Below are 25,684 nucleotides of genomic sequence, written 5' to 3'. Positions count from 1 at the left end.
TCTTAACCTATATTTCTTTAAATTTTAGTTTAGCACTTAGAGAGTTTACTTAGTTTAAAATAGTATGTGAAGTTACACTATCATCTTCTTGAGGTTATGATATCAGATAAATTTTAGGTAAATGATGGTTTTAGCTAATGATGGTTTTAGCTAATGATGGTTTTCAGTAGATAATTTATATTGGCTACAGGGACAGTCTTACTTTGTGTGTCTTTAGAACATTGATTCAACTTAAAATGGTTAACTATGCAAGTATCTACTGTCACAGTAGAATATGATGATAGTGTTAGAAGGACCATTCTTCCACTCCTGCATTGAAATTCTCTGTGAACCACCATCCATTTGCTTTGGAGAATGCACTTAAGGAGCTGGACTTACCTTTCATGTGAAAAAAGTGACATTGCCAGTGTAAATTGCATTTTATATGTTGTTTTGAAATAAATCCAGATCATACATTCAGATAATTCTCTGTTTACGAAGACTGTCCAAGATACATGTCTATTCAAAGGGACAGATTTGGCATGGCATAGCCTTTTATTGGGTGTCACTGGAAAGACTGGAAGTTTTGGCAAAGATATAGCCAAATACACTGTTGGTCAGTATCTTGATTTGTATTTGGTATTTTGCTTAAACCAATCATAATACAAGCTGAAAGGAGTACATTGCATGCAGATTTTGCAAGTCTCAGGAAATGTTGTTGAAGGATGTGTTTTCAGATGGAATTACTATGGATAGGATAGCCTGGACAGACACAAAAAATTTGTCATCGAATATGTGCTTACCATGTGGGCTCATAAATACTGGTGTATTTAACCTGTGCATACCTAAGTAATGTTACTTAAGTTAGAATTTTAACATAAATCAGCCTTAAAAATTCAATTTTCTAATTTTTGGAAATTTCAAATACTCTTCTGCTGTCAGGTCCCAAAGGACCTGCCAGGTGGTCTAGTCTGGGATCACAGACAATACTGGTGTAGACTTTGAGGTTCTCCTGGTGTGCAGCCATACACAGTGTTTTCTACAGCTGTTAAATGTGTACTGATAAATGTCCTGTGGGTTACACTTGACTTAAATGTTCTGGTAGGTGATGAGCCAACTCAGGGTTTGGTGACTTAGAAAAGGGTTCACTTCATAATATCAAAAATAGGCAGCTACTCAAAGCTGGTGGCTTCTTTTATATTCACGGGTAAAGATAACATAATTCTTCCATTTTGTCTTTGATAAATGCTTTTTTGGGAAGAATCCTGGATCTGCTTATATCTTTCTTTATTTCTTAGATAGAAAAATTATTGTTGTCAGGAAATAGCTTTCCTAAGGCCATTGACATACAGTGAGAGAACAAATTGCAGAACATTATCTCATTCCCTGTAACTTTGCACATTTTTATTTGCATTCATTAAGCTGTCAAGTGGTTTTGAAAGGCTCATTTTGTTTTTTCAGTGAGGAAAAAATTCCTGCCCTTGCTGAAAATCATGGTGAAGTCTAGATTAAACACCCGCAAAAGGTTATCAGTCTTAGCATTTTCTTTACAGAGACACAAGCATGTACGTCTTATTTTGCTTTCAGAAAATATGATACTTTCATGTTACTCTTTTAATTTTCTTTTTTAGGTAAACCTCTTGAATCAGTGTACAATGTTTTAGGTATATAAATGAACTTTAGCTTGGTACAGCATTACTGTAAGCAATAATAATTAACGTATAAGTTTTTTTAATCAAATATTTCTTTTAAAAATTATTTCATATTCTGAAGTACTTCAGTTGAATTTCTGGTTCCATTGAAATCAGTGGTCAATTATTGTCAGTAGCTGTTTCTTCAGCACACTTGGCCCTTGAAGGTCTTTATATATACAGTTTTATTGCATTATATTATATGATCATATATAAAGATATATAGATATTTCAACAACATTACACAGATTTTTTTTATCAATACCAAATGTTGATATGTATGTAGTGCAAAGTCTGTGATGTTGATTCATTATATTGTTGTAATTCAAATACTTGAGATGAAGTTTTTTATTTATTCCATACATTATTTTTTTTTTCTTTTTAGCTTCCCCATGGGTAGATAAAAGCCGAACTCCTAACAAAATAGATCTGTATGATGTACGCAGAAGACCATGGTAAGCCTTCTTTTTAAAGGTTTGGTACATATATACATCACTTACTTTCTAGATATTACTGTAAAAACATTTTTTCTGTTTATTTATATATCATAGTCCCTACTTTTAGGTATTGTTATTTTCTTTTTAAAATTAGTTAATTCTTCTGAATAAACAATTTTCAAATCATATTCCTTGTTGTACAATATCCACTGTAGTGTGTCATACTGTTGCATTGCGTGGACCTTTTCATAACTATCAAATAAAATTATAAGGCAATTAAAAACTTCTTATTTTGTGCCAAAATAAAATATAATTCAGAGTATTAGACTGAACCATTTTCCAGACTTTTGCAAGTGTTTAAAAAATGTCTCAGTGGTTTAGACCAGCAATAAAATCACTAGATTACTAAAAGACAGGAGAGCAGTGGGATTACTTCTCGCGATTTTTTTCTATAAGCCTCTCGAGACATGAAGAATATTGATACTTGGATGTAGTTGGATATATTTTTTTCAGAGGACTGAATATTTGTCCCTAAGCTGGGCTGAGTAATAATTCATGTGTCATCAAGATCTTTAGCTCTGAAATAGCATTCATTTTTTTCATTTTTGAACATCTGAAAACAGTGAATTTTGATCAGTGTATTCTACTTCCAGATTTCCCCAATGTGGTTTAGACTTTGATTTACTTAGAAGACACAGCAAGAGAGAAAACAACAGCACATGTTTTTTGTACTAGATACAACAGCAGGATTTTGTTGGTTCAGCCAGTTTGAGTTTAGAGATCACAGTGTCTTCCATCACTCACAAAAAATGTGTTTTCAAATTTGTCTCAATTATGTCATTTATTTATTTCAGGTATATCCAAGGAGCTGCATCTCCCAAAGACATGCTTATTTTAGTTGATGCGTAAGTGTTTAATGTCTGAATATTGACATTAGAGGGATAAAAGTACCTACATGTGTTGAACAAATCTCTGTGTGCTGAAAAATAGAGAGGGGGTTAAGAGGTCCTTATATGCAAAGTTCAAAACTCTTGGTATGAGCAAAATAAATACACAGTAAAAAATATTTCCAAAAGCCCAAACCAAACCTGAGAGTTGCTTTGGGTAGCTGGGGACAAGGTAGCTGTTTTTTCTAATCTCTTCAATATTATTCTGCTTTCAACTTACTAATTAGAGAAATAATCAAGTGAATACTTCTCATGTGCACACCAAGATTTGTTGTAGGACACAAACCTAAAACCAAATTGCTAGAAGCATTACAGTAGATGCAACTGTGATTTTGTAAACCTGAAAGATGAGAACATGTGCAGACTTTGCATGTTTTACCATACATTTGGTTACTGTAGAACATTACTAGAAAGTGAGCAAACAAATTAATGAAAGCTCTGTCTTTACACTGATGAGGCTTCCTTGGTGTAGCTAATGTTGAGGGACTGAAGGAAGCACTGAACCTGATGTCTCAGACTGCTTTATTCTGCAAAGCTTCTCAGTCAGAGAATTTGCATTTAATGCTTTCAGATGTGGTGAAGTGCTTTCATATCAGCAGTGAGTTTTATCAACACTTGTTATTTCTTCACTTCAGCTTAGATTTTGCCTTGTATCAAACAAGCTGTCATTTGCACATCTAAAATCTAAGGCTGTAAATCTGTGTGTGGGAGTATAAAATATTTAGATAAGGCATTGGTAAACTTTCTCAGACTTCTTGAAAAGAAAGTGAGGAAATGATGTATCATTATAACTTCAACTAAGCCACAGGACTGGGACTTTGAATGACAGTTTTGGACTTAATTTAGTAATTTTTAATAGTGTAATAATACTAATGGTGAGTTGGAGCATTCAAGAGCTAAACTGATAATTTTAGTGTGAAAGCTGATCAGAGTACTGGTGAGTGTTCTGTATTTTCTTTGTACATTTTGCATAACATTTATTAAATTCAACTTTTTTATTATCTTGTGGATTTTTGTTAGGAGTGGGAGTGTCAGTGGATTGACATTGAAGCTGATCCGCACCTCAGTCATTGAGATGTTAGAGACGTTGTCTGACGATGACTTTGTGAATGTAGTTTCAGTGAGTATCTGTTCTTTCTACAAAATTTGCATTGTCAACAAAGCTATAAGCAAACTATTTTTAATCCTGGATGTGAGACACTTGAATGTTAAGCTGCAGAGAGACTTAAAATATATTGCAAAACATCGCATTTGGATTTTTTTTTCCTGTAAAGTAAAATGGATGTCCTGGAATTGTTATTATATATACTTTTCAGTGAAGGGCAAAAGTCATTTAAATAAACCTCTGCAAAGCCAAATTCTCCTTTCCAGTATAGTACTGTGGTCTCTATAACACATCTTTCATTAGATTGGTATATTCAAATTCTCTTGAAATAATTGATGATTTCCAAGTTTTCCACACAGCAGATATTCAGGTTGCTCATGTTGATTGATGCATGATGAGAGAACATGTATGATGAACATGATGAGAGAATATGTACAGCCATGTATCTGACTTGCCAAAGAGGTGTTGCTGAGAAGTTCTACAGTTAGCAACTTGATGGGTAGCAAAGCAATTTTTTCCCATAATAAATAATAAAATAGAGGGTATGGGCAACTTTCAGTTTGCAGGCTGATACCTTGGATGTCATGTCCTAGCCTCAGGCAAGGCTTTTTTTATTTTTTATTAAGCTGTTCAACTGTAGAGCTTTGATTCTAAGGATTTAGGATAGGAATGTTGACATACTCATAATGACAAGAGACAGCCTGAATGATGAGTAACTGGAATGATTTTGGAGATAATTTTCAACTTCTGCAGTTGTGTTGTAGTCAGCCTGAGGGAGAAAGACCTGAAATATAACTAAAAGAAGTCTTTTTTAAAACCGCTTATTGCTTCATTGTTTGCTGTCAGTCTGGCCAGACCTTTCTCCAATTAGCAGACAAGCCCTTAGTGTCAATAGTATTTCCTTTGTTAAAGTTTTTAATAGTAGATTAGACCATTTTCTTTAGTATAAATCGCAGTGAAAAAAGATAGAAAAATGTTTTTTTTTATTATTATTAAAGGAAATAAGCTTTTCTATAATGGTATTAGGGAGCTAAAACCTCGTTGTTTGGTTCAGTGATTTAAAAAACAAAAAGCTTGTAATCCTAAAGTGATGGAAATTAATTACTATGTTCAGTGGAGCTGTGCCCCCTTTCACTGCTGGAAAATCTGGACCCCTACTACCTCTTGATTTATACAGTTTTCCAAACCCTCTCCTTACACTTTCTCCCAGATGACCAGAAATAGTGTATCTTAAAACTAAGCCTTTCTTAGGCTCTGGGTATTTTATTAGCTAAGGTTCAGTGTTATTCTGGTGAGGTCCCAAGGTTGGGATTTGTGTCAAAAAAGAACTGGAAATCCTTGAATATTTTCTACAGTACATTTTCCCACTGATTTGTAACTTAAAATATATAAGGATCTTTTTTTTATTTGAATGAACTTTAGAGGCTCACAGCAAATATTTGACTGCAGAACGGAAGAGTACATTTTGGTCGGACTGTGTTCATCATTAGAGGAGGGCAACACTCACAGAAATGTACATAGTAGAACATAGAATCTCTAAATTCTTATTTATAAAGTGCTATTTGGTATTGTGCACTTATAATTTAAAAGTCTATATTAGATACTTTCAGTATTGTAATTCTTTTTGTATAATATTTTCATGTATTCAGATGATTTACGAGTGGAATTGTGGTGGACACTGTGATATGACACGAGCATATTTTATTTGTCTAACAGACAGGAAATCATATGCTATAGATAGGAAACAAGTGGTTGTACTGCTACAAAGCATTCTACAAGTGAGAGAATGGAATGCAGAAGTTTGGTCTTTTTTAAATTTATTTTTCCTTTTTTTAAAAAAGCTTTTACTTTGGTTTCCTCAGTTTTTCCACCGTTCAACTAAAGCCTCGAAGTTAGCATTAGAGGTGCCACTGCTCAAGGAGGTGATATATTATCAGTATTATTTGTTCTTAGGATTATTCACAAAAGCATGTACACAGGCCTAGCTTCTATGAGGAATTAATCCACTGCAAAGTTGGTATTAGTTGCTGTACTCTCTGTATGTATATTGCTTTATTTTTCTGTTTGATTTAAGTATCTTTACACCTGAAGTACAACAGGGCACTAGAACAATCATTATTCTGATCATTCAGTCAGATCTTTGAAAATTTCATACATGGCTTTTATTTAGAAGGTCTGAGATCTTTTTATTCAAATACTAAATTCAACATTTTATTGCTTAGTTTTTTCCCATTTATTCTTTCTTTTATACCTTTGTCAAAAAGCTTGATAATTTATTAGGTTTAGGTGCTGTGTTAAATGGCAGATGGTTCATTAATTCTTGTTTAATTTTAAAATAATATCTTTTTATTTTTCCAAATGGTCTGATGATCATCTAGAGATATGGGTTTACACAAAAGATCATCTGGTCAGCAGTGGTGTTCCCCAGGGCTCAGTGTTGGGTCCAGTCCTGTCCAATGTCTTTGTCAATGATCTGGACAAGGGGATCGAGTCCCCCTCAGTAAGTTTGCAGCCAGGTTATGTGGGAGTGTTGATCTGCTGAAGGTAGGAAGACTCTGCAGAGAGGGATCTGGACAGGCTGGATTGATGGGCTGTGACCAATCGTGGGAGGTTCAACCAGACCAAGTGCACTTTGGTCAATAACCCCATGCAGTGCTACAGGCTGGGGGAAGAGTAGCTGGAAAGCTGCATAGAGGAAAAGGCCCTGGGGGTGCTTGTTGACAGTGGCTGAACAGTGGCTGAAAAGTTGCCCGTGGCCAAGAAGGCCAGTGACATCCTTGCCTGTATCAGCAACAGTGTGGCCAGCAGGACAAGGGCAGAGGCTGTCCCCTGGTACTTAGCAGTGCTGAGGTCACACCTTGAATCCTGTGTTCAGTTTTTTGCACCTCACTACAAGAAGGACACTGAGGTGCTGGAGCATGTCCAGAGAAGAGCAATGGAGCTGGTGAAGGGTCTGGAGCAAAAGTCTCATGAGGAGCTGCTGAGAGAACTGGGGTAGTTTAGCCTGGAGAAGAGGAGGCTCAAGGAGACATCACTCTCTACAACTACCTGAAAGGAAGGTTGTAGCCAGGTGGAGAGCAGCCTCTGCTCATGAGTGACAAGCAATAGGACACAGGGAACGGCCTTCAAGTTGTACCAGGGAAGATTCAGGTTGGATATTAGGAAAAATTTCTTCTCTGGAAGTGTTGCCAACCCACAGAAGTGGTGGAGTCACCATCCTGGAGGTTTTTAAAAGATGTGCAGATGTGGCACTTAGGGACATGATTTAGTGGTGGACTTGGCAGTATTAGTATAACAGTTGGACTAGATAATCTTAGAGGTCTTTTCCAAACTAAATGATTCTATAAGTCCATGATCATGATTCACAGGGTATTCTGTAACAGAGAAGGCATGTCCAAAGTCCAAATCCAGTGCTTTCTTAATAAATCCAAACCCCAAAATATCAACTCAAATTTTTTTTCTCAGTGAAATAAATGTAGATTTATTCAATATGCTTCTTGTTATTGCTTAAGAAAATTTTCTCTTGAAGAATCCTGCTATTAGACATGATTGGCTATATAAAAAGTCCAAAAAGCTAAGTGAAAATGTTCAGTTAATACATTATTAGCAGATGGATATGTGAACGCTAGCTCTATACTGGAAGTTATCTACAATTTTTCTTTCCCTTATGGGTCTTTTGGCCTAAAACATGACAGTTGTTTTATGGCTTGTTAGCTTTAATAACCATAGAGTCTTTAGTATGAGGTTTTGAGTTAACTACAGAGCTGTTTTACTGCTAACCTCTGCTGAGATGTTGTCCCACAAAGCCCATATGTATGATGATTCATGCCCACAACTGAAAGACAAGGATTTAAGCTCATGCCAATCACTTCTTGAAAGTGACAGGATGATTTAATGAATTGTGCCTCGTATTTGAAGAAATCCTAGGGGAAAAAAGCTCAAAAATAGATGTTTTAAAAACATTAGTTCTACTGATTGAACGCAGTTCTTGCATTTATTTTCAGTGAAGAAAGGTTGAATGAACTATTAAGTCGCATAAAGATAGCTAGGGGTTAACATGTCATGGTTTCCTCTGGGATTTGCATGTTTCTTATCTGAAGTGCTGTGCTTTGTTGCAGGGTGAAAACCTGCTGTTTGAAAGAGCTTAAATGTATGAGTAATACAGCTGTTTTCCCACTAATCCAGTTATAGGCTTTGATAGCAGTGAGTGGTAGATGATAGGGGCAGCAATTCCGTCCCAGCACGTTGTGATTTAGTGACTTGGTTTCAGATGTTGACACAGGGAGTGTAATTTGTTTGTGACTGTGGGTATTGTGCGGGAGAAATGTATTTCAAATCTGTAGAGGTATGGAAAACCACACAAAGGAAAAACCTCCCTTACAGCAGCAGATGTGTTAAAGGTCAGGAGCTGTAGAACTGTTTAAATTCACTTAGCCTTAGTAAAAACGCAAACTAGTATTTACTGTTTAGGAGCTGGAAAATAAATGTCATGAGCATACAAGATAGAACAGAATCATACTCTGGGAAAATTGAAAGCTCATCTCCTGCTCTTGTGCAGTTCTACACATCGAGTAAACTCAGAGGGAAGGTGATAGAAAAAGCTATGCACCCAGCCTATGAAATTATACTGGGGTATAAAAGCAATCTGTGGAAGATACATCCCTTTTTCCACTGATTTTTAATAGCAGTTTTTCATGTAATTCTACAGCTCAATGGTTGCAAAACTGTTTACTTTGTCTACCTTACTCCCAAGTTGGTACAATATATATACCTTCCTAATTTAAACATTTAAATATGATAATGAAGGGGGGAAGTTCTGTAAGGGGCTCTCAGTTTGTCAAAGGGCTCCTTTCCCTTTCTGCTACATGTTCCATCATGTATTCTGCAATTCATATTGCTCCTGTATTCTCTTAAATACAGGGAAATATTCCTTCCTTATGGGACCTACTTTATTAAGGTTGTTTAAAAAAATTAACAAGCATGCGATGGGCGGAAACTTCAGCCTGAAGTCCTAGTAAAGGGAGGAGGATGCTAGATTTTGCAGCCAGGTAGCCTGTCATGCCTATGTTATCTTTGATAGAAATTTTAGCTTTGTGTGAATTGACTTTTGTTTAATTGCCAAAAACTTCCAGGATTTTACTGAAAAATAAAGTTGGTTTCCTTTATTAATTCAATTAATTCAATTTTCCTTTACTTAATTCAATTAATTCCTTTATTAATTCAATGTAATGTTTTTAATGAATCTGAAATTAAATTGCATACTTAAACAGTATGACAGGTTTTTCCCTGCGTTTTTGAATTTTGACTCAGAAAAAATCAGTGGTGTTTTGTTTTTCCAAATAACATCATTGCTTGAGGGAGAAATTAAACATGATTATGGTATAAGTGGCACTGAAGTAGTTCTATTGGTGGATGCAGAGGAGATGAAAATGTCTCCAGTATGAAGGGGATTGCCAATGTACTTTTTTCCTTACTTTCTCGTTTTCATTAATGGCCGATATTGAGAAGAAAATATGAAGATGCCTACCATCTTTTATTTGACAAATAAAAAATAGATAATCAGGTTCCCACTGCAATAAGCATGTCTGCATAAGCATTTCTCTTAGTGAGAGCATTTCAGATAAAAAATCACAGTAGCTCCAATTAAATATACAGTCTCCTCAGCATTATAGATGTGTGAGGCAGTAAACAAATATATATTACTCCTTTTTTGCAGGAGATGTGGTTTGGGTTTTTTTCATAGCCAATGAAAAGCAACATAAAGACAACTTTAGAGCTCTGTCGAGCTTCCTGATTCTCTAAACAGCAATCCATCTAATTGACCTTGCAGTTTCTCTTAAATTGAATGGCTCATTTTCAAGAAAAGGGGAAACAATGATAGCTGCAGAGAAGCACATCTTCGTAGGAATGTTCCTTAATGGAAAATCATTAGCGTTCCTTAATGGAAGGTCATTGTATTGCATCTTCCCTGTTCAGGACCAAGTGAATTGAATGTTTTTTTTCATACACCTATGTTTAATAAGCACTGTAGGTCCAAGGTTAAACGAAACTCAGAGAAGTTTTGATCAAAATCTAGTATTCACTTTCTGCAGTGCTAATAATTACAGGTCGAGTAAGGCAATGTGTCTATGGTAATATAAGTATGGGAAATATACCTGGAGGACATGTTTACCAAATGTAATGAAGATGAATATTTTGCAAATAACAATGGAAAGACTTTGGAAATTGTGGAAATCCAGGGACTGTTAAGAAGTTAGAAAATTTTTTTTTGTAATAGATTAATGAGAGTAGGAAGAATTATGGTAGTATGGTGGTATGAAATGGTTATCTGCCTGCAGCTTTATGTTTTTTTTTACTTTCCCTTCAGAAACAAAAGATAAGAAAGGAGTCAGTGAAGTCATGTTAAAGTATTTCATGTGAGGCTGGAGTTGAGAGGAAGATTAGGGTAGGGAGGATATTATATCAGCTGACTTTTTTGAAATGAGGTTGACTTCAGTGGGACTCTGATCCTCATGAAAGCAAATTACACAGTTTGTTGTTAAGAAAAAGTAAATGACCACTAAGAGTTAAACTTCTTTCAATCTTCATCTGACGTGATGAACTAGAAATGCTTGTACCACTTCAGTGACATGGCTAGAGACAATTTCCCATCTAAATAGTGTATGGATTGATTGTTCACTTTTCCTCCTGAGAGGCAAATTATGAGTATTTGAACTCAGATTTTGACTGTATGTCTCCTTTGTTCTGCCTGAATACTATTATATAAATGTGGAACATACCACTAATTTAACATGAAAAGGATTGGATCAGATTTAACAAAAAAATATTGTAGGTGTCTTCTCTGAGGACTGAAAGTGGTTTTCAGTTGATTGCTTTTTTCTTGAAAACATCTTCTCACAGACCTGAGAAGCTGGTTTTGAGACACACTTTCAAACTCACAGAATTTGACCTTTTTTTTGTCTGTTCCAAGGTACAGAAATAAATAGTCTAATAACTAATTTGATCACAAATGAGAAGTGCTGTCACTGGGGAAACCCGTGCAGCCACGGGCTTTCAAAAATGTGAGATAAAAACACTCCAAGAACCACTAGTTGAAGCCAAATAATGGCACATAAGCAGTTAATATGCATCAAAAAATTGCAAGGAAAGATTCCTGTAGTCTTCGTATCAATATATAATGCCTTTCTGGAAGATGCATTTTAAGCAAACATCTACAAGTAAATGTAATCGTTACAGTTTATTGCAGAAGTATCTGAGGGAAATTTAATAACCAGTGATATATGGGTGTGAGACAGTATGCAAGAGGTCAGATTAGAGTGTCTCATTGCCCCTCTTAGCCTTAAATCAAGAATACCTAAAGATTTTGGCTGTTGGTTGATTTTTTTTTTTTCTTTTTGTTTTGTCCTGCTGACTTAAATGTTTATCCCAGGTAGTTGTTCATCACTCACCTTAGTTACTAATGGGCTGGAAATTACTTCATCATTCTTGTAGGATACAAATAGGTTAGCCTTCATCTTTGTAAACAGGGAATATATACAAAGTAGTTATTTTCTTTTCTTAATACTTAACAGTTTAGCCATGTCTATCTAGCAAGAGATGTGTTCAGTAGTTAGGCTTTCTCTTATTCCTAGTGTACATAAAAATTTCTTGTTAACTGCAGTTTAACCAGCCCTGCAATAGTTTGTGCAATAGGACAGAACAGCAAAGACTCACATAAGGAGGACAAATACAGCATAGTCTATGACAAAGAGGTGAAAATGAAGTGTTACTTTTCTGTCCCAATGATACTACTCCCTATGGTGCTTGCTTATATTTTTCTTTAATATCTCACTTTAAATGATATGTCAATGTGTAAAACCAGTATAACAAAATAACCACAGTGATATTAGTGCAGGATCAAATCTTCTCACTCTCAAAACTACAAGCTAGCACCAGGGCCATCTCCAGAAGCCAAGTTGTCATGTTCAGCTCAGAACTGTGTTCGAGCTACGAAGCCTTTGTAACTGCAGCCAGCCAGATCCCCCACAGAAGCTACTCATGTTTGTATTCAAAGACTGTCTGGCCATACTTGATCTATTACTGCAGAATTTAGAAAGAAAGCACGTTTCAACAATTTTTTCTTGATTTCTCATTTAAACTGAACCTTACATAGTTATACATAAACTTAAGAAACCTTTAGAAAATGAAGTTATTTTTCTTTTAGAATTACAAAATAATAACTAAGCCATCTGAATTCAGGAATTTGTTTGTTTATACATATACTCTTTTTCCTGTGAGTCGAAAGAATATCATGCTCAATTTAACAGCTCAAGAGAGTTGAGGCTGCTGCAGCTCCAAGCCTCAGATCCAAACAAATGTATCCCCCGTGGGCACATACACATGGAGCCCACGTATATGCACATATATACATAACTTATATTCACACATATATATATATGCATACTGGGCCATCCCACAGATAACACAAACACTGGGCCACAGATAACACAAACAAATGCAGAGCATTTATGTAAACACAGGCAGCGCCAACAACCTCATCCTGCTATTCTCTCTGGCTGAGCTGGATGGAAGTCACAGACACGTGTGCAGGATAGAAAGTCCCTTACACAGGAAAGGAAGCAGAAATGGAGTTTAATAAGAAGGCAGAACAGTCTTGAAGAGATGCAGAAGGTGGCCAGAAAAAAAACCCAACCAATAAACTATATACATGAGACCAACAATTTTCCCCCTTAAACCTCTGTTTTACCCTCCTTGTTCCTTTCCAAATCACTTAAATCCATCCCTTTCCTCACCCTCTTTTTGCCCTTAAATATTCCATACTAAGTCCTGTGCAAACCTGAAATGCACTTTACAGTATTAACTGTAATTTTAGTTTACCATGGAAGGAAAATGTTCAAAATGTATGTAAGAGAGAAAAAAGACATGGAAAGATTTGGAAAAGAAATAGGGCAAATCTTAAAACAAGATCTGTTTCATTTTAGATCTGTCACAAAGTGTTAATTCTAGGGAATAGAGTGCTTGAGTGCATGAAGAGCCAAAGGGAATGAAAATTAGAAGCTCAAATTCTGCATTAGGATGTCAGTAGCAGGGATGTTGCTGGAAACCATACATTTATTACTGTGCAGTATAGCTGACAGTTCCAGATGACTAGAAAAGTCACCTCCATTCCTACTTGGAGGGATTGCTTTGGGCATCAATACAGATTTTTATTGTCTCCTCTTATAGCTGTCAAATGTCATGGAGTCAGACTTCTAACAACACCTGGCATGGGCGTCTGTGATTTCCAGAATAAATTCTAGCTCTCTAGTATATGAGTAGTATTTAAAAAGAGTAATTTGGTAGTATACAAAAAATAGTATTTAAAATGCATAGTTTAGGGGTATATAAAATTATTTGACAGCTCTATCTCATGGTTCCACTGGTTAATAAATCCGTCGGCTATTTCCAGTTTCTTGATTTTCAGCAAAGCACAAATCTTACTAAAGAGGCCTCTGCTTTGTCAGATGTATCATCGACCTGGGGAGGTTTTATGGCATGTCAGATGCTGAACCAAAAAAGCATTGCTGAGTTAGCTTTCAAACTAGAAGGTTGTTATTAGGGGGCATTTTGAAAATATAATTAAAAATTTGTGGTGGGCAAACGGTCTTATTCCGTACCAGTTCAGAAGGGACTGGGCTGGACTGGGTTTAGTGGTTCTTCTGGGGAAAGACGTCTCACCATGTTAGTGGAAAAAGAAGAAAATGCAGGTTGTCTATAAGTTTTGAGATAGGATGGAGGCCATTTGTTCTATGATCCCCCTTATAAAAATATATTTTCTAAAAAAGTCATGTATTTGTTAGGTAATAACTATGTGAGGCAGTGTCTTAGTTTGGAGTGAAGCTAAAGGATCTCCTAAATCAAGTGAAACATGAATGAAGTACTCATTGACTTCTCAAGTCTCATGCTTTCAAGACTCACACTTTTCCCTCTTGTCTCTTGCTTTCCTGCCTAAGAGCAGCATCTCACACATCAGCACTGCTGCTGCAGCATCCGTACTGCTCTGGAACCCCAGGTACAGCCAGGAATAGTGCTCTGCTCTACAAGGGTGACAGTCAAGCTGTGGGAACACACAGGTGACACTGTAGCCTGCTCTATCCCTCTGCTATGTGGCCTGATGCTGAAATGTGTGTTTGACTTGTATTTTGGTGCGCTGACTAGACATTCATCTTCATTTCGATACCCTGAGTAGCAACTTTGCATATCAAGTGAAATTATAGATAGCTGTTTAACCTTTTAACTTTACCTCTGCTGACCAGGGAGGGGACATGAGGAATGCCAGGGAAGTTCAGTTTGGACATTAGGAAAAGGTTCTTCACTGAGAGGGTGGTCTGGCACTAGAACTGGCACCCTTGGGAAGGAGTCATTACTCCAAGCCTATCAGAGTTAAATGTGTGTCTGAACAATGCTCTTAGTCATGTGGTTTAGTTTTAGGTGGTTCTGGATGGAGCAGGGAGTTGGACTTGGTGATCCTTATGGCTCCCTTCCAACTTCATACGTTCATCTTTTTTGGCAAGAGTGATTCATGTTTTAAGCAACTTGAATTTGACTGAATGAAGATTTCCCCAGTCAGGTGAGAATAAAAAAAAAGTCTACAAAATAATTTTCTAGGGAGTGTCTTCTTCTTACAGCTCTCTCCCACAGCATATCTAGGGAGCAGTGCCTTGCAGGGCAGGCTATGGGGCCACAGCACCACAGCAGTGCAGTGGTTCAGATCAGCCAGCTTTCCCTGGGAGATGCTGAAGTTTACAGGACTGAATTTTTCAGTAGGAGTCAGAAGCACATGATTTTAAGTAAATAATACATACTAATTTAGCCACAGCAGCATAAAAAGACCATAAATTTCGTCTTGCTAAGCAAATTCATCTTTCAGCCTGCGCTAACGGTCTGTGTTGTAACTGAGATTGGCAGTGCAGCATCTACTTTATGGTCTGAACATTAATCCTTTGCTAGTTAGTGGGAGCTTTGCATTGATTTATGTGCAGATAATTATATGGGTTAGAAAGGTTAACAAAACTAACTGAGAGCAAACTTTGGCCTAGTATTTGGTCTTTTCCCTAGTATTTATCTCATATCGTGCTGCAATATTTTTTCAACAGATACTTTGTGATCCAACAGTTTTATTGTTGTTGAGTTCTGCTGACTCTGGTCTCTAATACACACGTAAACATTTCACAGTGAAATGAGAAACTTATGACATTTCAGGAAATGCCAGTTATATAAATTGGCATATAATCCTAATTTTATTTCATTATATATTTGAGATACAAGGAAAGAAATACAGGTGTGCTCTTCTGAGTACTAGAATAAATTTTTTATATTTTCTCTAAAATGAATATATAGAATTCTACTGTATACCTGAAGAGTCTCTGCATGTAACTCCTAGGATAGGAGAAAATAGTAATTCTATAGCAAGATATGAATGGTGAACTTTAACATCACATATTATTTTCTGGCATGTCAAATTACAAATCTTTATTGCTTGAATTGCCTCAGATTTTCTGTGTACTGAGATTTACATGGGAATAAAACTTTGCAAATTGCTTGCATACTAGTCTCTAAATGGATCCTGATAAATATTAATGCTGTCTGCTCACTGCTGAAATACAGATTCTAACTGGCCTTATTCAAGATTCACTTATTCTTGGGATTAACCCTAAAATCCTATTACCAAGCCTGAAGCAGCAGGAAAAAAAAAAAAAGAAAACGACAAAGCAGGGTTTAGCTACAAAATGAAAGCCCGGTGAAATCAGATCTATTTCACTATTGCTCATTTAATGTGTATAGATACAACTGGGTCACCCAGCTGATTTAGCCATGAGGTAGGAGTAGCATAGCAACAAACCTCAGCAGATTGAAAGTCAGCAGTAGTAGTATCTGATTAGGTCTTCAGCAAGCAGACTATGTTTTCCTCAATTTTCGGTATTCCTGGAATGATGTTACTGATTTATTCAGCTATTGGGATCTTCGTATTACAAATGTGCAAGTTTTGTTTCTAGACCAAGTTTAAGTATAGAAATTACTGCTTTGTTCGAGTTTATTTACATACAGTTAAAAGCAGGTTCTCCTTTTATGTCAGAAGTTTTGGAAGGGTAGTTTTTTAGGTTTTGCTTTGGTTTGTTGTTTTGGGGTTTTTTTGTTTAATTTAGGAGTGCAATTTCAGGGGATTCTGATTAAACACGTCATGTTGAATCAGTAGATGTTAGTAAACTAACTGGGAAAAGAGAAAGCAGCAGGCGAGAATGGTTGGGAAAATCTGGATATTTGCAAAGACCTAGTGTTATGTACTTGGTATATATGCTATCACTTCTACAGATTTTGGAGACACAGAAAGATATTTAGAAAGGAGGCTGGTTTACTGATTTCCATTATTAGTACTGTTTGTTGTTTGGATAATGTGGATCCCTTGTATGGAAAAAGTAAATTTTCATTCTGGAGCTGGGACCTCTTGTGTTCAAGATGTGGAAATTTTTATTTAAGAAGGAAGTTTTGATTTTAATATTTCTGTTTCTTCACTCATTTGGAACACAAGTATATTTTATTGGTCTAATTGAAATGAGAAATTTATGCCAGTCACAGAAAACACCAATGTCCTCTACCAAAAGTGTAAAATTCCCTATTTCAAGGTATTTTTAAGACCAGTTCAACTTTTTTTGTTTTAGTGCCACCTAGTGACTAAAACTTGAAAAAGTTTTTTAAAGTTTTAATAATTTATTGGTGTTTATGTTTTTGCATTTTCCAGTAACTAGATGATTTGCAAAACACTTTGTGTTTTTCAAACTGAATCTCAGAACTAGTACTTTCCTCGATATCTTTTCCTGAGGATTTACATAAATTTATTGCTATGCTTTTTGATTTGAGAACTGTGGCTTTCCTCAGTGGATTAGTGCTTTGTCCAGAAAGCATCTGATAAATATTGACTGAAGCTTTCTTTCTTGATCATGTCAAACAATTAAGCAAATATCTATATATAAACATATTTATATAGGTATGTGTATATATAGATACACATGTGTTTGAAGACATCAGATACAGCAGGAAAAAAACTGTTGACTGTCAGAAACAGTAATAAACACTTTCTGACAAATGTAAATTAATGCTTTCAGCTATTACTCTTTAATTCTTTATAACATTTCTTCTTTTGCTGCTGTTTTCAAAGCCTACTTGTTTTGCTAGCATTGCATAAATGTGAATTCTAAGACAGTGCAATGAAGGGGATGCTTTAGGTTTCCTTTCATAAAAGAAGGAGAATCAGTTGAAATGTTTTACTTGTATTTAAATAACCTCCTACACTTGCAAAAAGAATGATTGACGTGGGATTTTGGATTTATATCCCTTATATATCTCTAAGGAGATTGAGATCTATTTAGATTTATAGAGAGGAATAAATGGATATAGAGAAGAGAATTTGAAATATTCATCAATTCATACATTGCCTGTTAAATCAGGGATTTTTGTCTCTCAGTGCTGTAGTCTTCAGAATGAATGTCATTAGCTGTTTGTACATTTTGAAGAAGTTCAAGTGATAAACTGTTTATGAGAATTCATGCTTTAGAAATTGTGTCCTGTTTGACTGTGTGGTTTAAATGGCTTATAGCAAAATAACTAATGTCAATTTAAAAGGCAAATTTGAGGACATGGAATTGCTTGCACAAAGAAAAAAAGCATGTTCTAGTAGTGGGGGAATGAGATTAAAGCTTGTGGCCAAGTCTTTGCCTTGGATTTATTCGTTTTATTCCCTGTTGCTTCACTTTTCTCATCAATAAAATGAGAAAAGTTCTGTGGTATTTTTCAAGGAGTCCAAGATACTTGGTAATGTTTGAAAATGTCTGTGATGCTAAAGTGTGGATGGCCCCAGGAGTTATATACTAGGTGTTACTTCCTAAAGCAAAAGCCCACAATATATTATGCATGTTGAGTTTTTTTCTCATTTATTTTGTTTGCTGTTTTTTCTCAGGCTTTGTGATAGCTTTGATCTTCCTACTTAACCATCTCAATTTTTTTTCAGTCTCTGTATATCCAACTTCTTAATACTGATACTTTCTTACTTCATTTCAGATATTTTCTGTAAGGTTTTTTTTTTCTACTCCCTTCTTTTACCTTATACTGTCCTCTTAATGAAAACATCTGTCTGAAGGGTCTTGTTATTCATTTTTTGATCTGTGTATCCACAGAGTGCTTAGAGTGAGATGAGATGTAGGAAATAAATAAACATTTCTGTTTCATTTCCCTTGAATCCTCCAATATCCTCATGCTATGGTAGGAGTTTTAATAATTTTTAAACAAGCATTTCCAAGTTGAAACTGGAAAAGAGGAGGCTTTTAGCAGTGGATAAATAACTATTCTGGAATTAGAAGAGGTTTTGAGAATAGCAATCTCTTTTCCACAAATTTAACCCTTGGGGCACTGTGGATTGCAGAGGTCCATGTCTGGTTGAGCCCACAGCTCAATGGAACTACCCAAGAGAGGGGAAAGGTCTCTAGAATTTAGACCCTTTACTGCAGTTCTGTGTAATTTTTCACTAGTTTTGCAAGTTGATCCTTCTCTCAATCAGAAGATGAAGTCCTTGTAAGACTGTCAGATCCACTCTGTTTCTGACCTCCAGAATGACAAAGTTCAAGCAGAATTAAACTCAAACACCTTTGTTCACAGTTTCATGTTGAGTTCATTATCTCATCTTTCAAGTTATTGAGTTGCCTCATATATGGCTTAAGATTGTACTGGTGTTTTGAGGTCAACTAGATGGAGTTCTCTCACACTTTTAGTGCTCCAGTAACAGGCTTGGGTGTTCCTGCCCAAACCTGTGAAGAGGAGGTCTTAATTTCCTCAGAAATGAGGATAGTTCTGGGACGTCCCAAAGGTGGGGACTGCAAAAGGATATAAATAAATGGGGTAGTGAGAAATAATCTAGTGAAAACTGCATTTAGAATCTTATACTTTGTAGGTATAATTACTAGACAAATTTAATTATATTAATATTTCATGATACCTTAAAATAAAAAAGCTTAAAGTTGTCCTATTTTCCATGATTTCCAACTGTTTACCTTCAAGCCCTTCTTATTCTAGCTTAAATAAAGAATAAGCTTTTTATAGAATTGAAAAAGTAGGAGCTGTTACAAGTGTGACATACCATATAGGATGTCTTTACATTTTAACAATTGAACGGTTTGCCTTCAAATGTCATCTATTGTTTTGTAAGTGAATCACTAAGCCCATGGCATCATAAACAAATTTCATTTATTTCCTTTTTACTGGTAGCACTTTTGTGACATATGCTATATTTACTGCAGTAATTAGGGGGAAATGCCAGCCTGATAAATACCCAACTGATGTATTTCGTATAGATACACTGAGAGTATCTTGTTCAATAAAATAGGGATTGTAATTACCTTAATTTTACTCCTTTGATAAAATTTGATTTTGTAAGAACATAGATTTTCTGAAGTGGCAACTGGTTTTTGAAATCTTACATGTTTTTTCTGCAGTTAAATACTAAGTGATTGCGTATATTGTTAACTGGCTTTCAAGAAATCTTTTAAACTGAAAAAAGAATTATTATAGTGCTTAGGAGTCAGGCAATGTGACGAGTAATCATTAAAGGCTCATTGCAGTTATTTTGGCTTTCGGTATCTTAATATGTAAAAAATTGTAATGCCACTATTGTTATTATATTTCGCATGAGCATAACTAAAAGCTGGCTCAGTTTGTCTGATTCAAAGTTTTGAACAGTCCTGGTTTTTGTCTCATGTGAAAAGTCAGTTTTATGGGTGATCTGAAGGCTTTTACAGTCAAAATCCTTCTATCATTTCAGTACTTTACTGGAGTTCAAATTAGTTAAATGTACCCTGAATTTTGTTCCTCCATTTGAAAATTTTCATCAGTCACATTTCAACTTTGTCTTCACCTCCTAGCAAACAGGGAAATGTTCATTTTGGAGGATTGTTGTTCCAACTACTGATTCCTTCATCTAATCGAAAACTCTGCTCATCTGCTTTTCTGACTGGCATTAACATTAACTTTGACTGATATCTTTGGAAACAGCTGGCCCATATATTTTCTTAATTAAATTCCAGCATTTGCAGACTTTGGTTGATGTAACTCTCCATCCTACAAATGTGTCATTTCTCTCCTTGGTTTTACATCAGCATTTGTCAATCTATAGATGCAGATGTTTTGACCTTGCCCCTTTGTTCTGTTTACACAATGAGTGAGTGCAGTACAGTACAGTTTAATGTGTAATTGTCCTGCAGTACAGTTTACTTGTCAACTTCTTCCACAGTTTGAGCTGGTATTCCTGACAATTTCTAACATGTCATTTTTGTAGCCATAATTACAGATCCACATGCTAGATACCTGACCTTCATAGAAATAATTATGCTGATATATTTACAGGGCTGCTAGCAACCAATTTAGATTTGCAGTTTAATGTTAATGACTCTTCAGGGAGAAATTTTCTCTGGTCATTAAATTTTCGCTTGAACGTCTAAACTGCTGTTTGCTATAGCTCAAGACAATGCATGCACTGGCCATAGGATTAAACTTATGCTTACTTTTATACATTAAATAATTCATATATAATGTCACTGATGGACCACAGCAGTGTTTTCACTTTAGTTTTTCAAATGAAATTGGCTTTTGTAGAGCAGAGCTGCCTATGAGGAAACCATTTTCTTCTACTTTCCAAGTACAAGTTCTGTACTTTCAACCCAACTAAGAATTAGAATTCCTTTTGAGACCTTCTCTTTATAAAATTACTTTATGGCTGTAATTTTCCCATCATGACTGTAAACCTAGGTTGAGGCAAACTGAAATAATTCCGCAGCACAATACTGTTTTCACTTCCACATGGTTTATGTATCCAATAACCATTGGGTGATTTACTGGTTACTTCTGGCAGAAACTATTATTGGAAGCACCATTGAGTATGTCAGTGTTTTTCATCAAACTCATTACAGTTGTGTGATCATCTTGTGGTTTTGCTTAAGCAACAAAACATGCTGGTTTTATTGGTCCTACCAAAATATTCTTTTTTGAGAAATATTACATACATTAAAGGAATATTCAAGCTTAAATATATGTAATCCAATTCCATGTCTTCATTTATTTTAAAGGTGAAGTGACACTGGGAGAAATGGAAAATATTTTTAATCTTCATTTTTTCATCCTGTTTTCATATTTATGTCACTGTAAATAATTTTGATACATAATTGTATATTTGTGGTTGTGGTGTTGTGAAAATTAAAGCCACGATAAATAAAATATTACGAAAATAAATAAACCACTTTTGTTATAACATTATATACAACTAACTCTTCCATAGATTACTTGGAATAGAATATAACACTGCATTTTTCAAAAATAAAGCACTTATTTATGATTCTGTATGTTTTGGAAGCAGCTATCCCCTTGTGATACATTGGGAACTGCTTATTGACAGAAAGGGGGACAGAAAAATTTGCATAAAGTCTTTTGAGAATAACTTGCTCCTACATATTTAATCACCTGGGGACCAGAACTATAAAATCGGGACAGAGTAATAACTGTTCTTATTAATTAGAAAGATAGATGAAGATTCTTATATGAGTATTGTCATAGTATGTTTTGCTTAGCAAGTATCAATATTATTTGCTAGCTAATACAGTCCTCAGCAAAGCATCAGCTATACCATAAAAAAAAATTGTTGTCTCACAAAAAGACAATATTAATTCATGAGGAAAAATCAAAAATAAGCACCCTATCAAAATAATTGCAATATGAGAATGACAAGGTATTAGATTAGTTATGAATTACTTAATGCTCAAAATTAAAATAGGTTTAGGTTCTACATACATGCAGGAGGGGCTTCTGGTGCAATAAAAATATGACAAGATGAGGCAGACGAATTCATGCTTTAAATTCTTTAGTTCATGGGGCACTTTCACACATCCTCTTTGTGGGAATAAGATATTCCATATGGAACTGTAAGGAAGAATCCAACAGAGCAAAGGCTCTCATAATAGCACCTGGATTTGCTCAATTACACCCAAAATCTCCACAGTTGCAATTCTGTGCCTGTTTTCAAGAAGGATATGGAACAAATTAGGCTAAGCCTTCTGCTGAGGATGAGCCTATGTCAGTCATCTCTGCCATTTGCAGAGATGCCATCTCTGCCACTATATTTGCAGTTATACATTTGTTTCTAGCAATTTCATAGCAGAAGTCTCATTGATTAAAGTGGATATTTGAGAATAATAACAAGTAGTTCATATTTTATTGGGTCCTAACAGCAGGGAGCATCTGATTCCAGGACAGGGAAAAGTCTGCTTACCTCCTAAGCATCCTAATAACTTGAATTGAAATAGTAGGCATTATAAAAAATGGTTTGATATTATCATTCTTTCCATCCTTTTAAGTTTTGTTCGCTGTAAGTATCCTACAGTCACAGGGCAAGTTGGTGTTTGCTGCTGACAGCAGCTGTCTCTCTACACTTTGTGCCTGGTACTTAGTGATTTATTTTAGACTGGTAAGTAGTCTGAGCATTTATTGAAATCTGTGACCTTTATTCTATAGAGCACTATTGAACTATCTAGCAGTAGTAAACCAACATGGCCTGATTTTTACATTATTTTAAGGCTTTGCACAAGTTTGACAGGACAAAATTACGTTTACATTTACTTTCACTGAAGATCCATAATCAGGAAGACGCATAATAATCTACTTTCAGATGAAGTGTAAATTAGGAGATCTGTATTTTAGTGCCTTTACTGAGATGGAGTTTACAGAGATTTTTGGACATCATCTTTGCCGATGAGGAAAAAAGCTCACATAAGAAATCTTGACAGATGAAACAGTTTAAAATTGGACAAGACAGTAGTTTTAGTAATATTAGTCAAGAGTATCTTAGATAAAAGTCACTGTGTTGTAGTTAAAAGGAGATTTTCACTCAAATAGAGTTAAACACAGCTTGTATGCAGTAATATGCACTTTCATCCAAAACTAGAGTTAAAATCATACGTGGTGCTGCTAAAAAGTGAGACCTATATCTGCATCTCTCTCTCTCTCTCTGAAAATACATATAGTTGTAGGTATACATGAATGTATATATATTTACACAGAGATGAATTTTCAGGTGATCATAAACTGATTTCTACTTGTGCAGACAACATCTTGCACTTAAAAACTTTCTGTGTATGTTTTTACATAATGTCAAAATCTCATATAAATGTTTTTATATAATGTCAAAATCTCATATAAATGTTTTTACATAATGTCAAAATATCATATAAATTAATTAAAAGGGAGTAGTTTTTATGGATATGTGGGTAGGACAGCAGAAGCACTTGTGTGCTCAATACACAAATTTGTATTGCTATTAACAATATTCTCGTATTTGCAGCTATACTCTCATGTGCTTCCTTTTTCCCAAGAGTGTATTTTGCTTTCCATAAGGTATATGTACTAATTGAATATGATCTGTAGGTTTCATTGTAAATCACCAAACTAATAGGTGCAATATAGAAGTCACCTGATAACTCAACTAGTATTTTTCAGTGATTAAAAAGAGTAAAATATGTATTTTCCTATGTTTTTCATTTTGTCAGCATGTCTGAGTTTTATTTTATGATATAAACTTGAAACAAAATTTGTGGGAATTTTTCCATTACAGTAGAGTTTTCTTGATTGCCACTGGGTGAAGCACCAAATACCTTTATTTTTAAATATATTTATTGCCCCAGTTTGAAATCTCCAGATGCTGCTGGACGTTTTCAATAGTGGAAATGAAAATCCAGGTGTGATATTCTTTATCTCATGGATCCAAACAACATAAATCTTTAGGACTACAGTACACAGAAAAGAAAATAACTGTTTTAATACCATTTCTTTTTATTTTACAGTTTAATAATAATGCTCAGAACGTCAGTTGCTTTAATCATCTTGTCCAAGCTAATGTGAGGAACAAGAAGAAACTGAAAGAAGCTGTCTATAAAATTTCTGCTAAAGGAATTACAGATTACAAAAAAGGCTTTAGCTACGCTTTTGAACAGCTGCTAAATGTAAGTGTTTAAGTAATATCTCTCTTCTGCCAGGTGAAGCAGGAGAACTTGAATGTTCAGATGGCCACTGGGTGCTCCTTCATTGTGTAACTTAAGTGGTTGAAGTGCAAACCTTTATTTAGCAAGTAAATCTATCCCAGAAATGTTTTTTCCTTGCAGATTCCCTAGCAGGTTGCTAAGATTTGGGAATGAATTTGGTTTTCAATGTGTTGTACTATTTTGGTTCATTCAGCTGGTTTTCCATTTAACATGTGATTCCCAGTTGGCACATACTTATGGTAGTGGTTAACTTGCAGTTAATGTTAGAATGGACAGCTCTGTGTTATAGTGCTATTATTTTAATTTTACCACAGCACCTCCTAGCAATGTTTAGTTAACCTAAAATTTCACACTTATTAGAAGTCATAAATAGTTTACCATGGCTTGAGCAGAATAGAGCAGAGGAAATGAGTTAGTTAATAGAGGGATATTAGGCATCTGGGAGTATTCTAATTCCTTTTTCTTTCTCATGTGTAAAAAGAATAATTTCCTTAAAAATAAATGCATTGTTACTATGTTTTAAATACATTGTACTTTCTAATTTGCACTCAAGCACTACTTTTTTGAATAGCAATGTTTCCCATCTACCACAGATGTTGAGAGTTAATCAGTAAATTTTTAATGGTTTATGTGGTTGTTTAAAAAAATAATTCTACTTTTCACCTTTGTAAAAACTTCATATTAGATCTCCACCTTAGTGCAAGTAAAGCTGAATCAGTTTACAGCAGATAAGGATATGCCTTGACAAGTATGAAATGCATTCTTTTCCTTATGATTTTTTGTAATATATTTGTTTTTACTTTATTTTTTCCCCCTAATCTGCCAGGTTCTGGACTTCAGGACACTTCCCTGACATTGTATATGCAATTTAAGGCTAGAAATGGTTGAAAAATTTCTACCCTTCTTAAATTTTGATGTAGGAAAAGAAAAAGCAATGTTTTCATGGGAATTTTCTCAGTTGACCACTATTCAGTTTAGCAGCAGGGTTTGGTGGAGAAATGAGTGGGTGCCCTCTGCTGATGGTTATTTTTAAAGTCTGTTGGATATTTTTGGTCCAGGCTGGATGACATTTTCCCATTTTTTGCATCTGTTGACATCTCATGCAGAGAGAAGAGGAAGGCAAGGAATTTTTCCAAATATATTCCTCATGACATTTATATTTCCTTAAAATTATGGATTACATAGAATACCAGATATATACTTTGTGTGCAGGCAACATTAAGACAAGCTGAACACAGGGGAAACCTCAAAGTGGACTTGTTTGTAGGACTCAAATATTATTTAAAAATTAATGGTAGATCAGTGTCACAGTGGGACCAACTCTTTCGTAGCTGAAGGCAGAGGTGTGATTAGCCTCACATGATCTCTGCAAGACTGTAAATTATGGCTGGACATTGTGGATTGCATGAGGCTATAG

The 25,684-nt window shown here is 35.2% G+C and overlaps 1 protein-coding gene across 8 annotated transcripts in view; it reads left to right on the top strand.

Annotated features, from left to right (window-relative positions):
• The window catches only part of CACNA2D1 (calcium voltage-gated channel auxiliary subunit alpha2delta 1), a 376,639-nt gene that overhangs the window by 268,541 nt on the left and 82,414 nt on the right, over positions 1 to 25,684 (top strand). For all 8 annotated transcript variants that reach the window (XM_064656439.1, XM_064656438.1, XM_064656437.1 and 5 more), the window contains exons 8-11: positions 2,056 to 2,125; positions 2,962 to 3,012; positions 4,075 to 4,174; positions 24,070 to 24,228. In XM_064656439.1, coding sequence (XP_064512509.1) covers positions 2,056 to 2,125; positions 2,962 to 3,012; positions 4,075 to 4,174; positions 24,070 to 24,228 — 380 coding nt within the window. The remainder of the gene's footprint in view (positions 1 to 2,055; positions 2,126 to 2,961; positions 3,013 to 4,074; positions 4,175 to 24,069; positions 24,229 to 25,684) is intronic.

The sequence above is a fragment of the Pseudopipra pipra genome, chromosome 5, assembly GCF_036250125.1.
Source record: "Pseudopipra pipra isolate bDixPip1 chromosome 5, bDixPip1.hap1, whole genome shotgun sequence".
NCBI lineage: Eukaryota > Metazoa > Chordata > Aves > Passeriformes > Pipridae > Pseudopipra > Pseudopipra pipra.
The sequence above is the reverse complement of the archived record's forward strand: the minus strand, read 5'-3'. Positions and strand labels throughout refer to the sequence as shown.